We start from the raw sequence: 19,499 nt of genomic DNA, 5'->3' as shown, positions 1-19,499 counted from the left end.
CAAAGAGCCGGGTGTTTGCTTGTGTGCTGGCCCGGCCCATGAGCTAAGGACAGTTTGCATTTTTCTTTAATTACCTAAGCAAGCTCTACCCCCAACAAGGGGCTCCAACCCGTGACCCCAAGAGCACCCCAGCGCCTTACCCCCTGAGCCAGCCAGGCACCCCAGCATAGTTTACATTTTTAAAGCAAACAAAAATAAGCAACAGAGACCCTCTGTGGCCCGCGAAGCCTAAAATATTCACTCTCTGACCCTTTACAGGGGAAGCTTGCCAGGCGCGAGCTTGAGACCTTCCTGTTAACGTCTTACTGCTTAGAAGCGTTTCTCCCAGTACTTGAGAGCTGCGATGTGTTTTGCTGCAGTAACTTTACACATCACTGAGTCCCGCTTAGGAGACTAGGCCTAAGGGTGTCGGCACATGTCCAGCAGAAGGTGATGATAGCAGGTTTGGGGGGGCGGGGAAGCGAATGATCGGTGCTGGAGCGACGGGTCCAACGTCCGTCCTCAAGCAAGACACATGCGTGAGGAGAGGGACTTAGGGTCTCCAGCCCCACTAGAGAACTAAAATGACCCTGTATGCAAAGGCAGGACAACGTCACCTTCTCCTGGGGGCTCTGGCCTATGGACAAAGGTTTACAAACCCTTAAGAAAGCCTGGGTGGCTCAGTCGGCTGAATGTCCAATTTTTTGTTCTGGCTCAGGTCCCGAATGCAGGGTCATGGGATCAACCGACATCGGGCTCCGTGCTGAGCCTGCAGCCTGCTTAAGATTCTCTCCCTCTCGCTCTCCGTCTTCTTCCCCCTCCCCTCTTATGCTCTCTAAAAAAACCCAAAAAAGATTAAAGTCATTTGGGGGGTGCCTGGGTGGCCCCGTGGGTTGAGCACCCGACTCTCGACTTTGGCTCGGGTCATGATCTCACCACTCATGAGTTGGAACCCCACGTCAGGCTCTGCCCTGGTGGTGTGGAGCCTGCTTGGAGTTCTCTCGGTCTCTCTCGTTCTCCCTCTGTCGCTGCCTCTCCCCAGCTCGTGCTCTTTCTCAAAAAATAAACATAAAAAGTCATTTCTAAAAATAAAAAGCGGGGCGCCTGGGTGGCTCAGTCGGTTGAACGTCCGACTTCAGCTCAGGTCACAATCTCACAGTTCGTGAGTTCGAGCCCCGTGTCGGGCTCCGTGCTGACAGCTCAGAGCCTGGAGCCCGTTTCAGATTCTGTGTCTCCCTCTCTCTCTGCCCCTCCCCTGTTCATGCTCTGTCTCTCTCTGTCTCGAAAATAAAATAAAACGTTAAAAAAAATAAAAAATAAATAAAAAGCCATCTGGGGCATCTCCCCTGTGTTCTATCACTCCTGTTCCTGAGTTTATACCCAAGCTCAGTGTGACCACATGTCCACACAAAGGCCCCCAAACGTTCATGGCTGCTTTATTCTCTTTTTTAAAAATGTTAATTGAGGAGCCCGGGTGGCTCAGTCAGTTGGGTGTCTGACTTCAGCTCAGGTCACGATCTCACTGGTTCCGCTCTGTGCTGACAGCTCGGAGCCTGGAGCCTGCTTCAGATTCTGTGGCTCCCTCTCTGTCTGCCCCTTCCCCGCTCATGCTCTGTCTCTCCCTCTCAAAAGTAAACATTAAAAAAAAATTCTTAATGTTTATTTTTGAGAGAGAGAGAGAGAGATTGCAAGCAGGGGAGGGGCAGATAGGGAGAGGGAGAATCCCAGGCAGGCTCAGTGCTGTCAGCCCAGAGCCTGACTTGAGGCCTGAACTCACGAACTGTGAGATCATGACCTGAGCTGAGATCAGGAGTCAGACGCTAAGCCAACTGAGCCACCCAGGTGACCCTGCCTTATTCTTAATAGCCCCAAACTGAAACAACCCAAGTTTACATCCAAAAGAGAAGAGGCAGATAAATTGGGAGAGACTCAGAATAGCGGAGGAATTGCACTTTGGGATGTGCAAGACAGGGCAAATCACAGTCAAGTCCAGAGAACAAAGGGAGGACTATTGCTTTACAGAAAAAAGGTGAAATACTATACAGCAAAGAACAAAGATAAATTACTGATATTCACAATATGAAAGTTAATAAAGGAGCGCCTTGCTGGCTCAGTTAGTGAAGAAAGGTGACTTTTGATCTTGGCGCGGTGAGTTCAAGCCCCACGTTGGGTGTGGAGGTTACTTTATTGATTAAAAGATCAAAAATACTTTAAATTGGCTGATTGAAATATTAAAAATAAATCAAGAAACACTTATTTTTAAAAAAAGAAAATAAAGAGGGGCGCCTGGGTGGCTCAGTCGGTTGAGCATCCGACTTCGGCTCAGGTCATGATCTCACAGTTCGTGAGTTCGAGCCCCGCATCGGGCTCTGTGCTGACAGCTCAGAGCCTGGAGCCTGCTTCAGATTCTGTGACTCCCTCTCTCTCTGCCCCTCCCCTGCTCATGCTCTGTCTCTCTCTCTGTCTCAAAAATAAATAAAACATTAAAAAATTAAAAAAAAAAAGAAAAAGAAAAAAGAAAATAAAGAGAAACCTCATTTAGAATGGAGTCAGGAAGCCCCGAAAGGGGGAGCTCAGCTCTCACACGTAAACTTGGGGCAGGAGGAAGATTTTCTCCCGACCAGCAACAGCCCAGCCAATGAAAAACCACTGTAACTCAGCCAATAAGAAACCACCACAAGTCAGCCAATGAGAAATCACCATAATTCAGCCAATGAGAAGCCACCATAACTCAGCCAATGAGAAACCATCCTCTGCCTGAGCGCTACCTCTCCTGCGGGGGACTTTGCTTCAGAGCAGCTCCTCCCGGCTCCCTCCTTTTTATCTAGAAAGCAATAGTCCTCCCCTTCGTTCTCCGGCCTGGGCTGTGGTTTGCCCTGTCTTGCCCATCCCAAATTGCAATTCCTCCGCTATTCTGAATAAGCTCATTTTGCTGATAAAATAACAGGCTGTTTTATTTTTATTTTTATTTTTTTTATTTTTTATTTTTATAAATTTTTTTTTAACGTTTATTTATTTTTGAGACAGAGAGAGACAGAGCATGAACGGGGGAGGGGCAGAGAGAGGGAGACACAGAATCAGAAACAGGCTCCAGGCTCTGAGCTGTCAGCACAAAGCCCGACGCGGGGCTCGAACTCACGGACCGTGAGATCATGACCTGAGCCGAAGTCGGACGCTCAACCGACCGAGCCACCCAGGCGCCCCTGGGCTGTTTTATTTTTAAGGTGGAGTGCGGCAACATAGGTGAAGCTCACAGTCACCGTGTTGAGCAAAAGAAACCAGACACGAAAGGATCCATACTCGGAGTCCCCTTCGGTGACGTTTCGGAACACAGACTCAACTATGGCGACAGCGATCGGAGGAGGATTGCCCGCGGCGCTTGGGGGCATTCCAGGGGTTGGAAGCGACGTGTAGACACACGTCTTGATCTGGGTGTGGGCTGCAGGAAATGGGTACCCATGCAAAAGTCCTCTGAGCTGTCCGTTTAAGATTCACATGCTTTAGGGCCTATGAATTATCCTCCAACACAAATTAAGAAAGAGAAAGTAACATGCAGTGGTGGTGGGGGGAGGGGGGAAATGAGCCCTTTCCCTTTCCGGTGGGAGTGTGAACCAGGAGCCTTAATTTGGAGAACAGTCGTGCAGGATTTAGTAAGAGTGAAAATGTATATTCTCCACGTCTGAGGAGAAGTCTCAGAAGTTCCCCTTCTCCACAGCTTCCCTAGAGAAACGCTGTCCACTAAGTCCCCGAAGCATCTCCAGGTTACAAGGGGGGGGGGGGAAACTGAGGCACGTTTCAGAGAGTTCATCCTGGGCTCCATCCCACAGCTACAAAGTGTAAGAGTAAGGATTTGAACCCATTGCGAAGGCAGCCCCGGCACAGGGTTTACAACCACCACCACAGAAGGTTGCGATGCCTTTTTTCGGGAATAGTGGAAACAAACTGCGTGTCCAATGCCTGGGGACTCAGTAAGTTGTACTACAGTCACGTTTAGTTAGACCATAACACGCTCGGTCGGTTGAGCGTCCGGCTTCGGCCCAGGGCATGATCTCAAAGTTTGTGGGTTCGAGCCCCGCATCAGGCTCCGCGCTGACAGCTCAGAGCCTGGAGCCTGCTTTGGATTCTGTGTCTCCCTCTCTCTCTGCTCCTCCCCCGCTCATGCTCTGTCTCTCTCTCTCTCCCCTTCAAAAATAAATAAAAACATTAAAAAAAAACCTTTAGAATAAAAAGGAACAAGGTGGGGCTACCTACACTGGCTCAGAAAACTGTTGGACGGTCTGGCCTGGTCTGTAACACTGACAATGTTTAGTATCCGGCCCTTTAGCAGGAAAACAAAGTTTACTCACTTCTGGCCGGTGGGAATTAAAAAGCAAACCAAAGAGCATTAAATGTCACATTCATGGATACGTGTCTGTGTGTGCAAAAGTGAAAAGCTGAATGGGCACCCCGTGGAGGGCCCCGCCCCCACCAGAGCAGGAGGGAGAGAGATTGGATAGGCACAGGGCACCTCACCTCTTTTATGGAAAAGGGGAGGTGGGCAACTGTACCGGTCTGTGGGTGGTCAGATTTACGCATCTGCAGCTCAGGGTTTCCCCTGGAAGCCTGGGTTACCCTCTCTGAGCCTCAGTTCTCTCACCTGTAAAATGGGCACATTCAAGTCCATCTGGGAGGATTATTTTAAGGCAAGGATCAGATGACCATCGAGAGGTGTTCGGTGTGGGGACAGGTACCTAATGAAACTCCAAAAATTGGTAAGAGTCGGGGGGGGGGGACCCAAGAGGCATGGAAGATGGGTTTAATGGCCTCTCCACCTCTAGCTGCAGAAGCTCCAAAGGTAGGGACTTCTTCCTTCGTCCCCAGTGGATTCCCAGAGCCTAGACATGCCTGGCACACAGTAGGTGCTCAATAAAATCCCTCCCCCGCCAGAGACTCACGCTAAGCAAGGCACCCTAGGTGGGGAGGAAATAGCATCCGTATAACTTCCATTTGATTCCCCTCCCATGACTCTTTACACGAACTTCGGCCTGGGGTCCACGGACCTCTTTAGAACCCCATGACGGAATTCATGAAGTCACGGAAAAAAAAATTCACAACTTTATTTCCACTGACTTTAACCGATATTCACCATTTCCTCAATTATGAATGAAGGCAACGGCAGGAGCTACGCCTTTGTCCCCAATAGAAAACCACAGAGATTTTCATATCAGATTGCATTGCCGCAAACAACTCGAAATACCGCGCTCATCACCACTGTAAACTCACTGGGGTTATTGGATCTTGTCAGTTAATGTGGGGGTAAGTAGAAAGGTATAGCCCTAAGCGTGTTTCGGTGGCGCTCTATTTCAAAAGTGTTTTAAAGTGATTATCTTACAAGTATTCAACACAATTTTTTTTTTTTTTTTTCAGAGAGCGAGAGAGCGTGGGAGCAGGGGAGAGGAGTAGAGGGAGAGACAGACAGACAGACAGACAGACTCTTAAGCAGTCTGCATGCTCAGCGTGGAGCCCAACTCGGGACTCAATCCCATGACGCTGGCATCACGAACTGAGAGGAAATCAAGAGTAGGAGGTTCAACTGACTGAACCCCCCCCCCAGGCACCCCAAACACAATTTTTTATTTTTTTAATTTATTTTTAAATGTTTATTTACTTTTGAGACAGAGAGAGAGAGAGAGAGAGAGAGAGAGACACACACACACACACACACACACACACACACACACACACAGCGCGAGCGCGCGTGCGCAAACGGGGGAGGGGCAGAGAGAGAGGGAGACACAGAGTCTCAATCAGGCTCCAGGCTCTGAGATGTCAGCACAGAGCCGGAGGCCAGTCTCGAACTCACACACCGTGAGATCATGACCTGAGCCAAAGTCGGGCGCTTAACCAACGGAGCCACAAACACAGGCGCCCCAAACACAATTTTTTTTTAAATTGTGGTAAAATAGACTTAACATGAAATTTACCATCTGGCCACTCTTAGGTGCACAGCTCAGGGGTATTAAGCACGCTCACGCCGTTGTGCAACCACCCCCATCTCCAGAACTTTCCATCTTCCCAAACTGAACCTCTGTCCCCATGAAACACTGACTCTCCCCCCCCCCCCCACCCGCCCGTGGCTCCCACCATCTACTTCCTGTTTCTATAAATTGAACTCCTCTAGGGACTTCCTACGAGTGGAATCAGACAAGATTTGTCCTTTTGTGTCCGGCTTGTTTCACTGAGCATAAGGTCCTTGTAGTGTCAGATTTCCTTCCTTTTTAATGCCGAATAATATTCCCGTGTGTGGACGAACCACATTTCCTTTACCCATTTAGTGATAATGGATCACGACGTTGCTTTTTAAAAACATTGTCGTGAATATTTTTACTTGCAAAACACTCCTTGTAAACCTCTTGTGCTTTGTTTTATGTACCTACCGATGGTGTTTTGAGAAGAGGCTCCGAGCGTCTCCACACTGACAAAGAAATCTGGTCAGAGGCATTATGATTTCCATTGGCCCTTCGTCCATTAAAGCAAATAAACAAAAATTATATTTTGCAACTGTGTTGGTTTAAAGACGACTATGACCCAGGATGGGACTATAGTCATTGTTTTTGTTTTTCTGATTTTAAAAGAAATGAAAACATTTTCGGGGGGGGGGGAGTGGCTGAGAGTACGATGGTCCCACATCTTAACTCTGCCCAATGGACATGTGGGCGCTGGGTCCGGGACCCCCTCAAAAAGGCTAGGACCCCTTACGAATGTTTAAATATCGTGTCCCGTGTCCGCAGCTTCTAGAAAGGCCATCTGGCTGCTCTTTTCCCAGTCACCCGGGGATCCCCAACCCCACCCCCAGGGTGGCCAGGACCCCCCTTCCGCCCGATTTCGGGTAGGCCTCCGCCGATATCACTCCAGACCCCTGTTTGCGGCAGTGGAAAGCGTTACCACTCGCCGAGATGATCCATTTTTGTGAACCGTGGTTACTTTCTCCCCAGACTGTGGGCGCCCCGAGGGCCAGGCTCAGTCCCTCTCGTGGTCCCCAGCGCCTGCGCCCGGGAGGTGCCCAAACTTGCCGAAGGCCGCAGCCCGAGCGGGGGGGGGGGGGGGGGGGGGGAGCGGGACCTCGCTGCGGGGTGTCTCGGGGACTTTCCCTGTCCCGCGGGAAAGCGTGACCTCACCTTCCTGCCAGGCTCCCTGCGGGACGCGGAAGGGGCGGGCGGAGGCCAGGGGTGGAGCCGTCTGCGCGCCGTCCGCGCTCCGCCAGTCGTGGGCCCCGTCGCCGGGCCACCAGCCCCCGCGCAGAGGACGGAGCGGGACCCCGGGTAGGTGGCGGGGGGAACCAGGGGGTTAGCGTCGGCGGGGGAGGGCACCCCCGACGCCTGCGGCTCCTCCCCAGGGTTCGCGACCAGCTGCATCCCCCCCCCCCCCCAGCTCATGGCGCCCTCGCGCCCCTTCTTCGGTGTCCCCCTCAACGCTCGGCTCCTCTCCCGGGTGGCCCTGGTCCTCCCCGACCCCCTGCTTCCTCCTTACCTCCCCCCATTGCTCCTCAGCACCCCAGATCTCTTTCCAGCACCCCGAATTCCTTTCCAACACCTCGAAGTCCACCCCCCCCTCCCGGATCCCTCCCCAGCACCCCAATTCCTTCCCAACGCCACCGATCTCTCCCCAACTCTTTCTGGACTTCTCCCAACACCCAGCAGTCCTCCAACCCGGATTTCTCCCCAACATCCGGTACCTCTCCCCAACCCCCCCCCATTCCTCTCCAGCCCCCCACCCCATGTTTCTGATTTCCTCCGGGAGCTTGGAGCCCCCTTCCCCGGTCCCTGTTCTTCCAGCCCCGCAAGCCCCGCCTCTCCCGCTCGCCTCTTGGCCCCCAGCCCCTTGGGGGCCCTGAAACCACTTTTTCCAGGGGCTCCCGGAACCCGCTTCCCCGGCAGGAGCCTGCTTCCCTCAGCTCGGCCCCCGCACCCCCACCCCTTCCCGTGGGGGACAGGGTTGGTTGGTTGGCCCTCGCCTCCGAGTCCCTGCAAGTCGCCCCCCCCCCCCCCCCCCCCCACCGTGGCTGCTGGCAACATTCTGATCTGGGTGGCCCCAGAGAGCCTCACGCACGGGTCCTTTTCTTCCCTTTCCCTGTGGCTGAAGTAGGAGGTTGGGAAGGGGCCGCCCCGGGGACACCCACGCAAGCTGGAGGTTGGGGGGGGGTTGTGTCGGGGGGGGGGGTGTCGGGGGGGGGGGGTGGGCCCTAAACCTGCCTGCGCCCGGCTCCTCCTCTGAATAGGGACATGTGTTCATCCTTCAACACACATTTATGACCAACCTGCCGCGTGCCAGGAGACCCGGTTCAGGATGCTGGGCACATAGTAGGGGCAAAGCAGGGCCCTCCCGGAGTCCTCCGTCAGGACAAATAAGCAAAGCGAGATGATGCTTGCCGAGTGCAGAGAATGCATTTCCAGCAGCTTCTCCGCTGGCCTGGCTTGCGGATTCCTCAGATCCAGGCATGGCAAGGGGCCGGCACATAGTAGGTGCTGCGTGAGTAAGGGCAGGAACCCTGGAGCCAGGCTTCCTGGTTTAAATCCCTGCCCCTCTACTTTCCACTCGTGTGACCCAGGGCAAGCCGCTGTACCTCTCTGTGCCTCTCTTTCTTGTGTGTAACTCGGCAGTCAAAATAGTCCTGACTTACAGGGTTGTCATGGGCTTAATTCAGTGTCTGGTCCATAGTAGATGCTCAGGAAACACTTGTTGAACAAATACCCCTTCAGTCTCCCGCACATTTTTCAGAGGCAATCTAGACACGTTTTGCCTTCCGTGCCTTGTCGTATTTCTTTTTTTTTTTTTTATAATTTTTTTAAACGTTTATTCATTTTTGAGAGAGAGAGAGAGAGAGACAGAGCACAAGCGGGGGTGGGGCAGAGAGAGAGGGAGACACAGAATCCGAAGCAGGCTCTGAGCTGTCAGCACAGAGCCTGACACGGGGCTCGAGCTCAAGAGCTGTGAGATCATGAGCCGAGCTGAAGTCGGACGCTTAACTGACTGAGCCACCCAGGTGCCCCTATAAATTTTTAAAAAATATTTTATTTACTTTGAAGGGGGGCGGGGCAAAGAGAGACAGAATTCCAAGCAGGCTCCAGAGCCCGATGCGGGGCTCCAACTCATGGAACGGTGAGATCATGACCTGAGCCGAAATCAAGATGCCACCCAGGCGCCCCTGTAACATTTCTTCATTAGCCAAAAGGAGTGAGTCGTGCCTCTACTAAGCGCCAGTCCTGGTGGAAAGCAGATTAGACTTTTTGTCTTGCTGGGGAGAGGAGTGAGTCAGCAGGAAACATTTATTGAGCGCTTACTGTGTGCCAGGTGCTGTTCTGTCCACTCGTTGATTGTTTCCGGCAGTATTAAGTGCCTACTGTGTGCCAGTCACTAGGTACAGCTGTGTAACAAGACAAACGCACATCCCGGTCTTAGGGGTGCTCACTCCGGTAGGGTGTGGTGCCTGTGCAATAAAGTAGGTAAAATCTATCGTGTCAGGTAAGGAGAAAGACAAAGCAGGGGGTGTGGGGGAATGGGCTTCAGTTTTAGGCAGGGTGGCCAAGGGTGACCTTGATGAGGAAGTGACGTTTGAGCCGAGATCTGAAGGCAGCAAGGGAGCCAGCCATGTGGCTACCTGGGGAAGGGTGTCCTGGGCTGAGGGAACAGCTAGTGCAAAGGCCCTGAGGCAGGATCCAGTCTGGCATATTTAAGGAACAGTGTGGTTGGATCTGAGGGAGCAAGGGGGAGTGGAGGGGGGTGAGGTCAGGGAAGGGAAGGGGGAGGTGGGAACAGGGAGGACTTGATCCAAGGAGTCGTGACTGAGATAACCTCTGATTTCTCCCTCCTAACCACAAAGCAGCTCCTCATTGTCTAGAATATTCAGGACAAAAGCCCAGGTACCCTCCTTGCCTCCTCCTGCTCCTCTCCCTTTCTCCAAATTATCCACAAAGCCAACCATTTCCCCCCACTTCCTTGAGACCCCCCCCCCCTGGCCCAGCGCCCATCATTGCTGGGCTGGGCCAGTGGTCACCTCCCCCCAGGTCCCAGGCTCCTCTCCCTGCTTCCCACAGTCCGTTCTTCCGGAAGCGGCCACTGGAGGGCGCCTGTGAGCCCCCGAGTCAGGCCCTGCTCCCCTCTGCCCACAGGCCCCCCCAGAGCTCCCATCTCCCTCAGGGTAAAAGCCCAAGTCCTCCCCGTGGCGTTCAAGGCCCTGCAGGACCCCGCCCCCTTTCCTTCCCTCCCCCTCACACACTCCGCGCCAGCCACACGGGCCGCCTCCCCATTCCTGCAACACGCTGGACTCTGACCTGCCCCCGGACCTTTGCACTTGCGGCTCCTTTTGCCTGAAACTGTCTTCCCCCAGATCGTCACCTGAGTTGTTCTCTTACCTCCTTCAGGTCTCCACCGACATGTCATTTCCCTCCAGAGGTCTCCCTTGCTCTTCAGGCTTCTGGAACCTTTCCCGCGTTCCTCACTGCCGCACCCTGGCGCGTTTTCTTCGCCGCCCGTTCCATGCTCTGCAGCGGGTCACGGTCAGGTTTATTATTGGTCTCCTCCAACTAGACTGTGAGCTCTGCCCGTCTGGGGCTGCAACAGCAGCCCTTAGCCAATACGAGGTGCTCGAGAAAGATTTGTCCAGTGTGTGAAGAGACCTCAGAGACTGCGGGAGAGTCGGGGAGGAGGGGATGGCCAGGAGCCAGATGTGGTTAAAAATGTTTTAAAAAGAGGAAGAGGAACGGGGCGCCTGGCGGTTCGGTCCGTTAAGCGCCTGACTTCGGCTCAGGTCATGATCTCGCAGTCTGTGGGTTCGAGCCCCGCGTCGGGCTCGGTGCTTTTGGGACAGAGCCTGCTTCGGATCTTCTGTCCCCCCCACCCTGTCTGCTGCCCCCCCCCCGGCTCTCTCCCCCCACCCCAAATAAATGGGAGGGTGCATGTCAGCGCATCTGGTTTTTTCCTTTTAAGTTATAAACACAGCTGCTCCCAGGAGTCCTTGGCGAGCGCAGAGAACAGTCGACCTGTGACTCACGGCCTTGGAAGGGGCAGATCAGACCGTGTTTCTAGCCGCGGTCTTGATCATTTCAAACAGATTTGACCTACGTGCGTAGGCCGATTTTATTTTTTTTATTTTTTATTTATTTTTGAGAAAGATACAAAGAGAGCAAGCAGGAGAAGGGCAGAGAGAGAAGGAGAAGCCCAAGCAGGCGCCACGCTGTCCGCGCAGAGCCCCAGGCGGGGCTTGAACTCACGAGCCCGTGAGGTCAGGACCTGAGCAGAAATCAAGTCGGTCCTGGGGGTCGGGGCTCCAACACACGGATTTTTCAGGGGGACACAGGTCAGCCGGTCACGGCCATTGAAGCCTGCGTGCTGCATGATGATTATGTGGGTGAGAGAGAGAGAGAGAGAGAGAGAGGCTTTTGGTCTTAAGGTTACAGACACTGAAGGGCGCCCGGGGGGCTCAGTCGGTTGAGCGTCTGACTTCGGCTCAGGTCGTGATCTCACGGTCCGTGAGTTCGAGCCCCGTGTCGGGCTCTGTGCCCACAGCTCAGAGCCTGGAGCCTGTTTCAGATTCTGTGTCTCCCTCTCTCTCTGCCCCTCCCCAGCTTGTGCCCTGTTTCTCTCTCCCAAAATAAACAAAGATTAAAATAAATACATAAATAAAAGGTTACAGATATTGGGGCCAATGAGCTGTTCTGCCCGGTCACGTTGGTTGAGTTTGCCCCTCTGAGGAGCGGGGGTGCAAAATCACATCCCGGTTTCTTGTCAAACGTCTTCTGTAAAGGACCAGAGAGTGAGTGTTTTCAGCTCTGCAGGCGGGAGACGTGGTCACCTCTGCAGCCACTCAACTCCGTGGCTGTCGTTGGAAGGCGGCCACGCGCTGTGTGTATATCAGTGGGCATGGCTGGGGGCCGAAATACTTTATTTGTTTCAGTAAATAAACTGCCCTCTGGCCTGGGCAGTTACGCACAGTATCATGAGAGCGGTCCTTTTTTTTTTTTTTTTTTTTTTTCCTTTTTTTAAACTAATCTCTATGCCCAACATCGGGCTTGAACTCACGACCCCTAGATCAAGAGTCGAACACTACCGACTGAGCCGGCCAGGCGCCTCCGTCATCAAGCCAGTCTTGATTTTAAAAATCTGCAGGAGGGTAGGGAGTGAGCTGGGGGGGGGGGGGGGGAATACCCAGCAACAGTATTGCAGGCAGAGAGAGCAGCTGGTGCAAAGGTCCTGAGGCAGGACTGTGCCTGGTAAGTTTAACGAACAACAGGAAGATCCGTGGCCTTCAGGGGACCCACTAGATGGCTCAGCCGGTTGATTGCCAGACTTCGGCTCAGGCCATGATCTCACGGTTCGTGGGTTCGAGCCCCACGTCAGGCTCTGTGCTGACAGCTCGGAGCCCAGAGCCTGCTTCAGATTCTGTGTCTCCCTCTCCCCTCTGCCCCCCCCCCCACCCTTGCTCGCACTCTGTCTGTGTCCCTCTCTCTCTCAAAAATAAATATACATTTAAAAAGTTTTTAAAATATTTGAATTGATTGCCCACTTGACAAAACTTAGCAGTTTCCTGAAACTCTGCCTTTGCGGCTTCTTCCCTTGAAGTAATAGCCAGTGTGGCCCCACGGAGTCCTTCTTCCTCGTGGCGGCACACCTAAGTCACAGCCACCACATTTACACAGGTCTAAGGTGGTTCCATCTTCTTTGGTCCCGCCTCCCTCAGTGTGAAAGTTCAAGTCCTCCGGACTCCCCGCCAGGTCTCCTCCCCCTCCTCCCTCTCTCCCCCTCACCCACTCAGCCGTGCGGGCCTTCTCCCTCCTCACTGCTCCTCCATCAAGCTGGGCTGGTCCTGCCCCAGGGCCTTTGCATACGTAGTTCCCTCCTCCTGGACCTCTCTTCCCTCAGATGTCCCTATGGGTCACTCTCTCCTTTTTTTTTTTTTATGTTTATTCATTTTTGAAAGACAGAGAGAGACAGAGCACAAGCAGGGGTGGGGCGGAGAGAGAGCGGGACACAGAATCCGAAGCAGCCTCCGGGCTCTGAGCTGTCAGCACAGAGCCCGACGCGGGGGCTCGAACCCACGAACCGCGAGATCCTGACCTGAGCCGAAATCGGATGCTCAACGGACTGAGCCCCCCGGGTGCCCCTCACTCTCTCCATTTTTACATCCTGATGAAATCTCGGTCATCGTTGAAGCCTTCTTGATTCACGTTGTTTAAAACTTCAACCGCCCACCCCTGACTCATGGGGTTCGAGACCCTCCTTCCCGCCTGCCGTTTCTCCACGGCGTTTGTCCCCAGCTGATAGATATGCTGTGAGCATCCCTCACCTGTGCGTTGTCTGTCCTCCACACGAGGAAGTCGGCGGCCTTTGGGGGGTCTGTGCTGTCTCGGCCCCCCGCCCCCCAGTCAGCACTTCGGCATGTCAGGCCGCTTCTATTTCTGAAACAGCCAGACAGCCACCTGCCTCTACATCCTTCCCCCCAAGCACTGCCCCCTCCACCCCCCTGACCCTTCTCACCCGCTTCTCTTCCGCCCTGCTCCCTGCGTCGGCTCAGTCCCGTCCGCCTTGCACCTCTGCCCCCAGTGCTGGCTCTCCCCGTGCCGTCTCCAACCTTTCTGGAGTCTTTGACCTTGGCCCTGGGGCCCCGGAATGGCCTGTATCTACTCAAAATGCACTTAAAAAAAAAAATCCTGAATCGTTTATGCAGTGAGGTCCGTGATTTATCGGCAAAGGGGGCTGGGTTGGTTCACGAAGCAGCTCTTGGTCTGTGCCAGGATCGCTCAATGTCAGCACCTTGCAACATTGGGTCTGGATCGTTCTGTGTGTGTGTGTGGGGGGGGCATCCTGGGCACCACGCGGGCAAGGAGGGGTGAGCAGTATCCCTGACCCTACCTACTCGATACCTTTCTGTGTAGTCGCGACACCCACAGATACCCTCAGACATCGCTGAGGGTCCGGGGGCAGGGCTCAGAACTGTTGTTAGTTGAGAAGGACGTCTGTACCCTTAGGGGTGTCATCGTGGGCACAAGCGTGAACCAGGCAGTAGGTCCCGGCCCAGGCTGAAAGGCATATCAAGTGTTCTCAGCCTCCTGGAATGATCTGAAGTGGCATTTTTTTTTTCTAAATCTGAATATGACCTGCTTTGAGCAGCCGGTGGCCTAAGTTCCGAGGTTTGGAACAGTGTCCCTAGCGTCTGTCGTGCGGACTTGGGAAAGGCCTTTTTCTGTGCCCGTGGTTTCATCCACAACATTGGGACCATAGGAGCTCTGGCCCCATTCACTCATTCATTTATCCCACAAGTATTTGTTAGGTCCCTGCTCCGGGCCACGAGAGTCTCAGCCCCCTCCTCTGGTGCCCCGGGGTCAGGAGACAGGTGTCAAGTGCGAAAAGTCTAACGCACAAGGCACGTCCACCCGTGACGCACTGTGGGGGAGCAGGTGACGTGGGCGAGACAGCCTGGGAAGGGCGGGTGTGGACGTGTAGGGCTCCCGAGACGGTGCCATTGGGCCTGAGAGTTGAAGACGGGAACAGTGTCGCTCAGGCAAGGGTCTGAGGAAGGAGCCGGCTTGGCGTTTTTTTCCTTTCTTTTTGAGAAATAGAAGACGAGTAGCCGCAGCCCGGTCACGCGCGGAGCTGGCTCTCAGCAATGGCTAGTGTCTCATCAGCACGGCCCATATCAGCCGCTGCTGCGTAAATTACCCCGGAACCTCCTGGTTTCAAAACACCAAACACTGGGGCGCCTGGGTGGCTCAGTGGGTTGAGTGCCCGACTCTTGATTTCAGCTCAGGTCGTGGTCCCAGGGTCGTAGGGTCGAGCCCCGTCTTGGGCTCTGTGCTGAGTGTGGAGCCTGCTTGAGATTCTCCCTCCCTCTCTCTCTCTCTCCCTCTGCCCCACTCCCCTGCTTGCCCTCTGTCTCATGAATAAAAAGTGAAAAGGCAACCCACGGGGTAGGAGAACATATTTAAAAATAAATAAAAACAACAAACACTTATCATCTCACACAGAGAGAGACTGGGTGTCAGGAATCTGGAGGAAGGTGAGGTGGGGGCCTCCGGCTGGAGTCTCTCATGAGGTCACGGTCAAGCGGTCGGCAGGGGCCGCCTCATCTGAAGGCTCGACCGGGGCTGGAGTTGCTGAGAGCCCAAGCCGCCCCCCTCACGTGGCTCATGGCGGGAGCCCTCGCTTCCTTACCCCCGACGGGGTGCCAGAGAGTGACCAAGCTGGTGTTTTCTGTCACTGGTGACAGCCCGTCACTTTTGCCGAGGTCTGTCAGTCACAAAGGTGGATTCTGGGTTACGGCTGGAAGCCCCGCCCTGGGCTGTGGATGCCAGGACGGGGGTCCCTGGGGGCCACCTGGGAGCCTGATTACCTCCCTAGCGAACACGTATGGGATGCCTGCTGACTTCCAGGCATCAGGGCTCGGAACTTTCCATAAGGCTGTGGCAGCACAATGCCCTGAAACGATCCCAGCACTGGGCTTATTATTATTCCCAACAGGCAGTGGAGTTTTGCGGCTGCGCACGCAGCCTCTGGAGCCACGTTTCGTGGCTTCAAGTCCCAGCTCCGTGACCCACCGGCTGTGTGACTTTGGGCAAGGGACCTCATGTCTCTGGACACATTTTGCCATTTGCGGGTGGGGGAAATCGTAGCGTCGCCCTCTCGGGGGACACCAGGCAAGTGTCGGCGGCTCTCGTGTCGCAGAGGAGGAAATGGAGGCGGGGGAGGGGACGCGTCTTTCTCAAGGTCACCCTGGCAGGCGGTGCTGGCGCTGAAGGCAGGCAGGTGGGGGCGTCTGGACCCCCCCCCCCCGGAGCTGCCCCCTTTCTGACGGTGTCTGTCTCGCCCCACAGGTCGGCCCCAGGGTCCCCCCGTGGGATTGGGGTGAGCACGTCGGGGGACGCCCAGCATGCAGGAAGGCAGGGGCTGCGGAACATGCCTCCAGCCTCCAGTGTTGCTGCCCGCGGCTGCACCCACCTGTGCCCATGGCCTGCACGGGCCCGTCGCTCTCTGGCGCCTTCGACATTCTAGGTGCCGCAGGCCAGGACAAGCTCTTGTACCTTAAGCACAAGCTGAAGACGGTCCACCAGGGCTGCCGAGGGGCGGACCTCCTGTACGCCATGGTGCTTCTGAAGCTGGGCCAGGAGACGGAGGCCAGGATCTCCCTGGAGGCGCTGAGGGCGGACGCAGTGGCCCGGCTCGTGGCCCGCCGCTGGGCCGGCGTGGACAGCGCCGAGGTCCCGGAGGAGCCCCCAGACTTGTCCTGGGCCATTGCCCGGGTGTACCACCTGCTCGCCGAGGAGAAGCTGTGCCTGGCCCCTATGCGGGACCTGGCCTACCAGACAGCCCTCCAGACGTTCAGCTCCAGGGACGACCACCGGCTGGCCGAGCTCCAGGGAGAGGCCCGGGACCGGTGCGGCTGGGGCGTCATCCGGGCCCCCGGTGGGAGCTTCCAGCCCCTTCGCTCCGATCGGGGCTGCCTCCCGCCATGCTCGGTGTCCCCCTCGGGCACCCGCAGCCTGCCCAAGCCCATCGAGGGCCTTTCGGGCTGGAGCAGAGGCTGTTCTCTGAGATCCACCAGCAGCCCCGCCTCCCTCGCCAGCAACCTGGAAATCAGCCAGTCACCCACCATGCCTCTTCTCAGCCAGCACCGCGGCTGTCGTGTGCCCAGCAAGCTGTGTGAGGAGCCCCGGGCAGGCCCCGGGCCCGAACCTGCCCCCACAGGCTGCCAGGAGCCTGAGGAAGTGAGCTGGCCACCATCCGAGGAGGCTGTCAACCCTTCACCTGGGGACACAGCCGGCCCTCCATCGGGGGTGACTGCCGGGCCCCTGCTGGGGGAGACCGCTGGCCCCTCATCGGAGGGCCCCTCTTTGGAGGGCCCCTCATCCGGAGAGACTGCCGGCCCCCAGATGCCACCAGACAGCCCGGGCCCTAGACTTCCTGAGGTGGTCCCAGATGCAAGCCCCACTGGCCAGCCCGACGCCCCCAAAGCTCTGGAAAGCGGCACCTGCTACCCGGTGGAGTGCAGCCACGCGCTGGCAGCCCCCGCATCTCTCCCCTTGCCCCCCAAAACCACTTGCCCTGACAAGGACCAGACCCTCTCACTCCCTGTAGAAGATACCGCTTCCCAGAGGACCCCCCCATGCCCCCCCACCCCCTCGGCCCCGAGGACCTCCGCGCCCTGCCCTTCTCCATCCATCCCTCCTTCCGCTTGCCCCGCCGCCTGGAATCCGTGCCCCCCGCCCCCCGAGCTGGAGCCAGAGCAGAAATTCTACAACTTTGTGATCCTGCACGCGGGGGCAGACGAGGACATTGCCCTGCGGGTCCGAGAGAGGCTGGAGAGCCTGGGCGTCCCCGATGGCGCCACCTTCTGCGAGGATTTCCAGGTGCCCGGGCGCGGCCACCTGCGCTGCCTGCAGGACGCCATCGACCACTCAGCCTTCACCCTCCTGCTGCTGACCCCCAACTTCGACTGCCACCTGGGCCTGCACCAGGCGGGCCAGTCCCTGATGAACAGCCTCACGCGGCACGAGTGCCGGGACTGCGTGATCCCCTTCCTGCCCCTGGAGAGCTCGCGGGAGCAGCTCAGCCCGCACACCTGCAGCCTGCTCACCAGCCTGGTGTGGCTGGACGAGCGCTCCCATATCTTCGCCAAGAAGGTGGCCAACACCTTCAAGCCGCAGAGGCTGCGAGCCCGCAGGGCCCACTGGAGGAAGGAGCAGGACGTCCGCGCCCTGCAGGAGCAGCACCAGCAGCTGGAGGGCGAGCGGCAGCGCGTCTCGGCGCTGAACGCCGCCTACTCGGCCTATTTCCAGAGCCACTCGGCCTGGCAGGCGCAGATGGAGGCGCTCCGGGTGGCCTTCGGGAGCCACATGCCCTTTGGGACTCCGGGGCCCCTGGGAGCGCCCCCGCCCTTTCCCTCCTGGCCGGGCCACCAGCCGCCGGCGCCCGCGCCCCCGTGGCTGGCCGGCGCCCCGGCACCCGCGCCCGCCTTCCCGCAGCCCCCGGCTCCCCCTCAGAGCCCGGGGCTGCAGCCCCTCATCATCCACCACGCGCAGATGGTGCAGCTGGGCCTCAACAACCACATGTGGAACCAGAGAGGGACCCAGGCGCCCGAGGACAAGACGCAAGGCGCGGAGTGACCGGTGACCCCGGCCTTGGGGACGCCCGCACCGTGCCCGGGGCGGGAGGAGGAGCGCGACGTCGTCTGCAACCTTCAGGACATCGCGGGGGAGACCTTCGTGTCTCAGGAAATCGTGCAAAATGGGCCCCGGCGACTTTCTGGCGCGCAAAGAGGTGGGGGGGGGGTGCGGCGCGGAGTTGGTGGTGGCATTTGCGGATTCTCACCCGGGTGCTGGCGGTGGCGGGGAGTGGGCTGGGGGATGTGGGAAGTGTGTTTCGACTTTAATAAATATTTATTGAACGCTTCTCCAGTGCCGTGCCACTCCCGGAGACGTCTAGTGTTCCCCCAAAAAGGGGATTGGAAGGGAGACGCCGGGACCGGAAGTTGCGCTGCTTCTCTCATTTCATTGGGCAGAGCCTAGTCACGTGGTCCCTTTGGCTGCAAGGGAAGTTGGGAAATGTAGTCTTCTGCTGGGCAGTGTGCTTTGCTGAAAGTTTTGGTTCCCGTATCACAGAATGTGGAGAGAAAAGACACAGGACATTTATTACTTGATTGCTGTAACCCCCCCCCCCCCTTTTTTTTTTTTTTTTTGCCTGGGAGGGGTCCTGCCTTGATGCCCCCCCACTACCCCATTCTGGGCTCAGATCCCACCATGCGATCTTAGGCGAGAGCCTTGGGCTTGCGGAGCCTCATGCTCTCATCGGAGAAGTGGGCTTATGATGCCAGTGTTTCAAGGTTGTCCGCAGATCCTTTGCGACACACTGACGCTCCAGGGGCAGTGTAAGTGCTCATTAATGGCAGGCCCGGAGAGGAGGGGGCTAATCTTTTTCGGAGTCACAGACCTTTGGGAAGGAATAGAATTAACATTCGTGGGGCACTCACATTTATGGATTCCGGAGGCTTTACAGATCTCAACGTATTTTGTTTTATTTTTTATTGGTATTTATTTGTTTATTTATTTTAATTTTATTTTTTTTAATGTTTATTTATTTTTGAGACAGAGACAGAGCATGAACAGGGGAGGGGCAGAGAGAGAGGGAGACACGGAATCTGAAACAGGCTCCAGACTCTGAGCTGTCAGCACAGAGCCCGACGTGGGGCTCGAACCCACGAACCGTGAGATCATGACCTGAGCCGAAGTTGGACGCCTAACCGACTGAGCCTCCCAGGCGCCCCTATTGGTATTTATTTAAAGTACTCTCTGTGCCCGACTGGGGCTGGAACTCTGGACCCCAACATCAAGAGTCACAGGCTGCACTGACTGAGCCTGCCAGGCGGCCTTGAACCTATTTTGAATCCCCAAAATTGAACGCTCTCGGGGTACAGGCTTACATCATTGGGCTCATTTTACAGAGAAGAAAAACAGGCTCCAAGAGGTGAATTCTGGTCCCCAAGGTCACACAGG

General features: G+C 56.0%; 1 protein-coding gene and 1 long non-coding RNA gene across 3 annotated transcripts; one reads left to right on the top strand and one right to left on the bottom strand.

The window, feature by feature from the left end:
* Positions 1-682: 682 nt before the first annotated feature.
* LOC145713140 (uncharacterized) lies at positions 683-7,247 on the bottom strand. Of its 2 annotated transcripts, none has more exons than XR_014136108.1 (3): positions 7,137-7,247; positions 6,396-6,477; positions 683-814 (listed from the first exon to the last, which is right to left on the bottom strand). It is a non-coding gene; the product is annotated as an uncharacterized LOC145713140 (long non-coding RNA). The 2 variants fall into 2 exon arrangements; XR_014136107.1 differs by lacking the exon at positions 7,137-7,247 and adding an exon at positions 6,904-7,109.
* Positions 7,174-18,399, top strand: TICAM1 (TIR domain containing adaptor molecule 1). Its single transcript, XM_081791326.1, has 2 exons — positions 7,174-7,280; positions 15,825-18,399. Exon 2 carries the CDS (start codon positions 15,957-15,959, stop codon positions 18,111-18,113), a length of 2,157 nt encoding a protein of 718 aa, XP_081647452.1. The 5' UTR covers positions 7,174-7,280; positions 15,825-15,956; the 3' UTR covers positions 18,114-18,399.
* The last annotated feature ends 1,100 nt before the right edge of the window (positions 18,400-19,499 follow it).

The sequence above is a fragment of the Panthera onca genome, chromosome A2, assembly GCF_046562875.1.
Source record: "Panthera onca isolate mPanOnc1 chromosome A2, mPanOnc1 haplotype 2, whole genome shotgun sequence".
NCBI classification, from domain to species: domain Eukaryota; kingdom Metazoa; phylum Chordata; class Mammalia; order Carnivora; family Felidae; genus Panthera; species Panthera onca.
This window is presented reverse-complemented; position numbering and strand designations above follow the sequence as displayed.

What these genes read in the sequence shown, in the direction of transcription:
- TICAM1 (XM_081791326.1), top strand. Translation starts at nt 15,957, where the DNA reads ATGGCCTGCACGGGCCCGTCGCTCTCTGGCGCCTTCGACATTCTAGGT.